The sequence below is a fragment of the Budorcas taxicolor genome, chromosome 3 (genome assembly GCF_023091745.1).
Source record: "Budorcas taxicolor isolate Tak-1 chromosome 3, Takin1.1, whole genome shotgun sequence".
Taxonomy (NCBI): domain Eukaryota; kingdom Metazoa; phylum Chordata; class Mammalia; order Artiodactyla; family Bovidae; genus Budorcas; species Budorcas taxicolor.
Window position 1 is genome coordinate 19,551,638 of NC_068912.1, and position 8,963 is coordinate 19,560,600.

The following is an 8,963-nucleotide window of genomic DNA, read 5'->3' on the forward strand; positions in this document are numbered from 1 at the left end:
TACACACAAACATCTTCAATTTTTCTTATGGTTTAACACCGGAAAGTTACATTACCTTGCAGCTATCAAGAAGTAAGGCATACACCCTCTGCCTAGCATAAACATATCATGATACTGAATGCTTACAAGCCAACCTTAGGGTTGATGCTTATTAAAGACCATATTACACAAATACCAAAGGGACAAAACAAACTAGCCAACAGACAAACCTAATCTCTCAAAAACAGACAGGACTATATCCATATCCAGTGCACACTTAGACCCTCCTAAAGGCATCTCTTAAGAAATCAATCAAGAGCCCATGAAACTACCTTAAGAAAAATCAACCTGAAGTCAAATATTTCATACGCTATATAATTAGTGCAAAGACATATTTATTTTGGTTCTACTTGCTGAAAGCATCCTTTCTCACTAGCCTCCAGGTATATACACATCACAAGAGAAGACATTCAATATATATTACAGTGTGAAAAATTACAAGGTGGAGACTAACAGTGTCATTTGAGAAAACTTTCCATCTGCAATAAAAGTCACAGAGGCTTGTTCATGCTCTAGTATCTAGCCTTGCAACATGACTCTTACCCAGAACAGTTAAGAATCTAATCAGTTTTGAAGTGAAGACGACAAACCAAACCATACTGAATTCAGTTTAAAGACTTTTCCAGGATTCAATGAGGACAAGGCCATAGTAAGGAGCCATAGTAAGAAATGCACAGAAATAATGTTCTTTTTTGTCCAAGCCTGTATTCTCTTAAATCTCAAAGTTATTCTATTATTTCAAACCTCTGTCAGTTGTCAAAATTACTGCAACATATGGAAATTGTAATAATTTATGTATTGAAAAAAAGCAGAAAAGTCTGAAAGGGCAATTATCAAGGTCCAAACATCCACCTTTGACTCAATACAAACTACATCTACACAATAATAATCTACCTAGACCTACCTAGACCTACCCTGACCCTACCTGGCATTTCATCAACATCCAAAACTTTCCTGGGACAATAGAGAGCTTAATTAACGAACCTGGGTGAGAGAACAGAGAAAAGTATTGCCTAAAGAATGCTTTAGGAAAATCAGCATCAACCTAACCAAGATCAAAACAAGTTCCAGATACAGATATCCCTCAAGAACCATGTCTCTGATTTCCTCCTCTTACTTAAAAACTAAGGAGAAAATGTAGACTTTAGAAGGAAGGAAAGAGAAAGAAGCTGTATAGTTGAGGACCCAAACAACTTACCAACTACCTTGGCTCTGTGGTGCAACTATCACTGTTTCCACTATTAGCAGAGGTGCCTCAAAGAATTTGGAAATCAAAATACAGTTGGAAGGTGAGAAACCGATGTCTGGAAGATATCTGATCATCACAACCTTCCAAGAAAGGCTCTCTAAGCAAAGAGAGCTCTTTTTGCCCTGCCCACAAAAATAAAGTTCTCCACTCACCACTAATGATGTGCTAAAATGTAATGTCTTTTCTCTAGAAGGAGAAATGGGCCTAGACTGGAACCTGTGCCTGAGGCAAGTCCTTCCCTGGGGAATCACCTGAGGTCTCCTTTACAATACCTAGTTTATATCTGAACTCTGCGGCAAAAACCACAGAAAAGGCAAGCCACCAACTACACTAGTTAGTATATATAAAATGGTCATGTTAGCTGTTGTCTTCTACAGAATTGTTTCAGTTTAGTTGTTTTACCTCCAGTAAAGAATAAATGATTTAGAACTCTATGATAGATTTATAATTTTAAATATACACTTCAGTTTTAAATTTAAAAATAAATAGGTGGATCCAAAATTAACTTTGAAAAGGAAAGGAAAATGACAATTCCAAGAGCTTCTACCAGAAGGAAATGTCAGTCACAGACTTTGAGTTATCTAGGGAAAAAAAAAAAGAATTAGGTGCCCAGGTATAAAACAAAAGGTTGAGAATAAAACCTCAAAAGATTAAGAATATACTGCCAGAGAGAACCAGAAAAATTGTAGGACATTAACAGAAAAATAACTCATTCATTTACAAAAAGGACAGAGGAAAGGTATAATAGCTTCAAACACTTACTTTGGTGAGCTACTCTTTCTTGAAGTGTAAGGTAAGAGGAAACAAAGAAGGGATACCACAGAGTAAGAATGTCAAGGATAAAGGCGGGAGCTGAATAAGCAAGGAGACCCTCTACAGGTCCTTCAAACATTATTCCCTTGAAACTTTGATCAAACCTACTGTTCTACTAGAGGAAAGGCTGAAGGTCAGGGAAATTATAGTTAAAATAACATTTATAAAAATGAGAAAGAGGGCATTCCCTCGTGGTCCAGTGGTTAGGGCTCTGAGCTTTCTCTGCCGTGGGCGGGGGGGTTAGATTCCCGGCAAGGGGACTGAGATCCTGCAAGGAGCAAGGCAAGGTCAAAAAGATAAGAAAAGAGAAAGATTGATGAGGGCAAATCTGAACTCTGAAAGGAAGAACAGAAGTGTGGGAAAAAAGGAATATAGAAGACAAGAGTCAGGAAGATTGAAGACTGCTGAGGAGAATGGAGACAGCGTATACACCATCTACCAGTCAATCAGCAAGCACTATACAAATTTTAATACAAAGTATAAAAACACAAACGTAACAGCTGGATTAAAGGAGTGGAGGAGGTCTGCAAAAAAACTGCAAAACAGGGCAGCATCCTGCCAGAGTTTTAAGGGATGCAGTGAAGAGGTAAGGATGAAGGAATATGAAGGGAGAGAGGTTGCAGCAAGAAAAGAGGAAGGGGCTGCAACAGCAGAAGGAGCCTAAAAAGAGAAGAAAGCGAAAGCAACCCAGAGGAGAGAAAGACTAAGTTAAAAAATAAAGCATGAGATAACAAGGGAATACAGCAGAGAATGAAAACGGCATGCCCTGTAAAAGTGCGGAGGTCAAAGACCCAAAAAGGGTGTAGTTTAGAGGAAGTACCAGCTAGGGAGAGTTCTACCATAAAGCTCTGACTCAAAGGAAGTATGAGTACCGTGCAGGAGTGAAGACGAGGGCCAGAACAGGGGTGCTCTCAGAGAGGTGTGATGGAACACTAGATTCAAAACTGATGTGATGCAGGGACTACTGTGAAGACAAACCATCGTGTCAAAGACGCCGCCGCCGCCACCACCAACAAAAAACGCAAGGGTCAGAGAAAAGGTATTCTTGGAGTATGAATACAAAAAAAAGAGGGGATACACGGTAGGATACAAAAATACAGCGAGTGCTTAACCATAAGGAGAGGGTAACTAAGGGAAGAAAAGGGAGTGAGGCGTGGAGGGTTATGTTTCCGGAGAAAAGTAGGAGCAGACCAAAGGTCCTGCCTCTTTGGTCGAGAGGACAGAAGGGACGGTCCACGGGGGCTGAAAAGAGCGGTAGAGAGCAAGAAACTATGATGTTGAAGATGAGAACTTGGGCGGGGGCGCGGGGGTGGGCACACAGTAGTGGCTGGGTCAGAAAAAGAAATGCTGTCAGTCAGAAGCAGAAAGAGGTTCAACTAGAGGAAAGCGGAGAAGGCGGCAGCATGCCGAGGGGGAAGGCAAGCGGGGCAGAAAAGAAGCCAAAGCAATGGGGGCAGGGGTAACAGCAGGAGGGACGCTGGGAGATTACAGGGAGGGAGGTGGGGGTCCCAGAAACCAGGGTGTGGGGAGGTAAGAGGGTCAACCTCCGTGGAGGGGCGGGGGACCGGAGGGCCGGTTCGGGGGTTGCCGGGAGGTGCGGCCTGAGGGTGACAGGGTTAGAGGAGAAATGCAGGGACAGACGGAGGGGAGGGGGCGGGGTGAGACAGCGGGCAGCCCCAATACTCACACCTCCAGAATGCGGTCCCCCTTGCGCACCCCGGCCCGGTCGGCTGCCCCCCCGGGCAGCACGGCGCTCACATGCTGCAGCGGCGCGTACAGCTCTCCGTTGATGCTCCGCAGTTGCCCGCCCTCGCTCACTTGGCCCCGCACGTTGAAGCCGTAGCCGGACTCGGACTTGACGATGCGCACGACCCGCGGGCCGCCGCCTCCCCCGCCGCCGTTCCCGGCGCAGTGGAGCCCAGAACCCCCACCGCCGCCGCCACCTCCGTTCCTGTGAGGGGCTGCGGGGTGAATCCCTTCCCCGTCCTCGTCCGCCATCTTGCGAGCTAGCAAGCCGTACTCCCACCGCCCTACACCTCCACTCCCTCCGCGCGTGCTCGCCCTTCTCAGCCGCCGCGCGACCCCCGGCGCGCGCGCCCGCTCCGCCGACCGCGGGACCCTAGTCGGCCACGGAGCTACCGGCGCGGGTTAAGGGGAGACAGGGGGCGGGGGAAAAAGAGGACGGTTAGACGCCGTGAAGCCTCCTGGGAGATGTAGTTTCTGGTTGGTGGGGGCGGGGAGAGGGCTGGGCCCGGGCCGAAGCTGAGGTTTTACGACGCAATTCAGGGCGCAAAGCCTGCTGGGGGTTGTAGTTCGTCTTTTTGTTCGTTTTATCCTGTTGGACCGGGGGTCCCTAATCCGGCCTAGAATGTTGGTGACAGAATCATCTTTCGGTGAGGGGCAAATTTAATTTTCTTTTAATTTCATAACTTCTAAAAATAATTCTATTAGGACAGATTTGACATTTGTTATTCAACACAGTCTTAAATTATAACTCGTTTGCTCAGTATTTTGTGTCGACATACATCATTATTACTTTCTTTTTTTCCCTAAATCCTGCCTGCCAGCATACAGAATCTTAGTTCCCCCACCAGGGATGGAACCCGTACCTCTTGGGAGTGGAAGTGCAGGAGTCTTAACCGCTGCACTGCCAGGGAAGTCCCTACATACATTATTGTATTTCAGGACTCCAACAATCTTGTGAGACAACTGGGTCATGAATGAGGAAACTGAACCAAAGTCATCCAGCTATTAAGTAACAGGAACTAAAGCCCAGTTATTTTTGTGCAACGTTCTTTTCTTATATTGCAACTACATAAGAACTGTTGTGTCTGACTCTTTGTGGGGCCCCATGGACTATAGCCCTCCAGACTCCTCTGTCCTTGGAATTTTCCAGGCAAGAATACTACAGCAGAGTCTCCACTTCCCCCCTACCCACGATCCACCCAGCCTCCCCGCGCGGACGGAGCCGAGGGGGCGGGGAGGGGGGGGGCTCCCTCCCTAGGAGCGTTTGTAGAGCTCGGAAGCAGCTCGCAGGGGTTTGACAGTCCACATGTTTAAGTCTAACAGAAGAAAACAAAAATCACTGGATATGAAGTTATGAGACAGACCCAAATCTACATCTCCATCCTCAGGGCACCACTTTCAGATAAAAACATAGACCTGAATGGCATCATCCAGTATCCAAGGAAACCAGGCACTGGGGTGTATACTGAGCAGGATCAAGACAAGGGTGTTTTTCTTAAGAGCCACTGATTTAGTCAATTATCAAAAATCACATTATAATAAATGCTATTCTAAGAATTTTGATTAACCTTTAAATAAATGTTGCTTTGAAAAAAGGAAAAAAGAATACTGCAGCAGGTTGTCGTATCCTTTTCCAGGGGATCTTCTCAACCCAGAGTGCCCCAACTACGTAAAAAGCTTATGCAGAGGAGACTATAGTCTCAGTGATTTAGACCTGGATATTAGAGTGGCCAAGTAATAATTTCAATTGAGTAGTGATTTTGTTTTTTGGGGTTTTTTTTTTATTAGTTTTAAAATGTTCATTTTTTTTCTTACTGAAATAGAGTGATTTACAATATTATGTAAGTTTCAGGGATACAACATAGTGATTCACAAGTTTTAAAGACTATACTCCATTTATAGTTATTATAAAATATTGGCTATATTCCCAGTGCTGTGCAATATATCTTTGTAACTTACTCATTTTATACCCAGTAGTTTGTACCTCTTAATTCCTAACCCCTATCAGGCTCCTCCTACCTTCCCTGTCCACACTGGTAACACTAGTTTGTTTTCTGTATCTGAGAGTTTGTTTGTTTGTTTCTTTTGAGAATCTGTTTCTTTTTTGTTATATTCACTACTGTGTTTTATATCTTAGATTTCATATATAAATGATAACACAGTATTGAGCAATGATTTTGAAGTTACCTTTATTTCAAATTCATTTTGTTTCCCCCAACAGCACAGTAGTGTTCTTTGCAAATAGCAGTAATTGATGTTTTTTGGCTAACTACACAAACGCAAGCTTACAAATATTGTGCAGAATGCCTGGCAAGGCAAGTAAGAAGAACAAGAACAAAAATATGAAAAATAGCTTGCTTAAGCACTTACTGCTCAAGTCTGGCAAGCTAATAAGTCTGTTACTGTTTCATGAATGCTGAAAAAAGATCCAAGATTCCTGGGTCAGAGACAAAGGAATTTTATTCATGACAGGAGCAACAACTTCAGCCCCTTTGTATTAATTCCTCTTGCCCCACCACGTGCCACGAGGATGACATGAAGGCTCAGATGAATGCTGTGCACTTGGTGGACTTAAACTCCACAGCTGAGGAACACTGAGCTTGGGGAACCTACACCATTCTGTAGGGAGTAGTAAGCAAACGTATTCTTTATCCTGGAGGGAGAGCTAATTTCATTCCTCACATCTGCTCACTATGAACATAACCCTGAGAAATGAGCCTGGTAAAAACTGGTCAGGGCCTTGCATTCTTGTCGTATGCAGGAAGGTGGATGTGAGTACGTGCGTGCTCAGTTGTGTCTGACTTATTGCAACCTTATGGACTGTAGCCTGCCAGGCTCCTCTGACCGTGGAAATTTTCAGGCAAGAATACTGGAACAGGTTGCCATTTCCTACTCCAGGGGATCTTCCCAACCCAGGGATCAAACCCATGTCTCTAGCAGGTTCTTTACTAATGTGCCACCTGCGACGCCCCAGGAAGGTGGGTAAAAAGCATAAAAAACCCATGAAGGACTGTCTCTCTCAACATTATTATGTGCCAAACACTAAGCACTCAGTGCTAAACACTTTATATCTATAATCTCATTTAGTCCTCACAACTCTTTAATGTCTTGTATTTCATAGATTAAGTAAACAGGCAGAGAGAGCTCACACAGCTAACAAGCTGTGAATCTAGGAAAAACAACAGGGATACATAGTTAGAAGAGAATAAAAGTTAATTTACAGAGGTTTGATGACTTGTAAAAACAACAAGCAACCCCTCCAAATAATTTATGGACTATACAGGCACAGGCAGGGGGAAAGCAGTAGAATAGGGAGTTTCCTGCTGACTCTGCTTTCACTGCTGAGGGTGCTGGTTCAACCCCTGGTCAGGGAACTAAGATCCCACAAGCCAAGAGATGCAGCCAAAAAAACAACCCCAGTAGAATAACTAAGACATTAAAATGTCAGATGAGGACTCAGTTATTATATTATAACAAAATTAATGTGCCATATATTATAACCAAGCTAACGAAGAGGGATCTTGATTAGTTAAATAAATATGGAAATGAATAGAAGTTGGAATGAGAATCTTGCTCCAAAATAATAATGGCATTTAGATTGAACATGAATCATTTGGTTTGAACAGAGCACTGGATGGGAAGAAATTTATCCAACAAAGCAAGGCATCAGAGAAAGGAAAAGAGAACTTCCACTAAGAGAGCTGGGCTCTTTTTTTTCTTCATTTGTGTGTTTGTCAAAGATAGACTGATTGTCTATCTGCTTTACACTCTGTAATAGTGGCTAGGGATCCAAACATGGTATCTACAAACTCCATGGAGGCAATATGACATGATCAAACCTACAAATGTGCACACTCCTTGGTCTGTCAGTTCCGCTTGTAGGAGTTCATTCTACTGTCACACTTGCACATGTGTGAAATGACATTTTTGTGAAGTTAGTCATTGCAGTATTGTTTGTCTTCACAAAAGCTAGGAAATAATGTTCATTGGTTAAGATACAGCCACAATGGAAAACTGAAAAACTGTAAGTAAAGAATAAGGAAGTTCTTTACTAAAGAGGAATGACCTCATGGACACTATACACAATTAAATGAAAAGGTGCAGTCTGTAGAGTATGATACCACTTCTGCATAAAAGGGAACCATAGATATGTTTATGTCTCTAGCAGTATTCACAAGAAGGTCTTCCCAGGTTTCACAGTAGTAAAGAATCCGCCTGCCAATTCAGAAGACGCAGGAAACTCAGGTTCCATCCCTGGATTGGGAATATCCCCTGGAGTAGGAAATAGCAAACCACTCCAGTATTCTTGCCTGGAAAATTCCATGGACAGAGGAGCCTGGCAGGCTACAGTCCATGAGGTCGCAAAGAGTCAGACAAGACTGAGCCCATACGCAACACATTCACAAGAAACCAATAACATCGATTGCCTCTGGGAAGGGGGACTGGACAACTGTGGGGAGCAGGGAGGACAGGAGTGGGAGACATTTCACTCTATGCCATTTTGTAAGTTCTTTTAGATAGATGAATGTGTTGCCTGCTCACAAAATAAATACAGAAGATACTTAGAAGGATCAGATCAGAAGAAAAGGTGATCAGAGCATCAATATCGGAAAATAAGACACCATTACCACTCTCAAGAATCTAGCAAGAGCGACAGCAAAAGAAAAAGTGATTACAGTACAAGCCTTGGCACTCCGGAGCAATGAGAGCTGTGACGGAGGCGGCACCAGCTGCTAAGAGTGCCTGTCGTCGGAGAGGGCTTCCGCATGGAACGGCTGACTGGTCGTAGATGAGTTAGCAAGGCAGGGAAGGGTAGTGGTGGAAGGACATTCTGCCAAGGCAGAGAGAACTTTTTTTCAGCTTTTTATTTTGTATGGTGTGTAACTGACTAATGATATTGTGGCAGTTTTAGGTGAGCATCAAAGGGACTCAGCCATGTATACACATGTATCCATTCTTCCCCAAACTTTCCTCCCACCCAGGCCACCACACAACACTGAGCAGAGTTCCATGTGCTGTATTGTCGGCCCTTGACAGCTATCCATTTTATATTTTATTTTATTTTTTTATTATTATTTTTTCACTTCCAGAGGCGTAAGTCTGAAGTTTTATTGAG

At 43.5% G+C, this 8,963-nt stretch overlaps 1 protein-coding gene across 2 annotated transcripts in view; it reads right to left on the reverse strand.

Moving 5' to 3' along the window:
* Positions 1-4,219, reverse strand: part of SNX27 (sorting nexin 27) — an 81,332-nt gene extending 77,113 nt beyond the window's left edge. For both annotated transcript variants that reach the window (XM_052636941.1, XM_052636940.1), the window contains exon 1: positions 3,789-4,219. In XM_052636941.1, the coding sequence (XP_052492901.1) occupies positions 3,789-4,099 (311 nt within the window). In that variant the 5' untranslated portion in view covers positions 4,100-4,219. The remainder of the gene's footprint in view (positions 1-3,788) is intronic.
* Between the last annotated feature and the right edge of the window lie 4,744 nt (positions 4,220-8,963).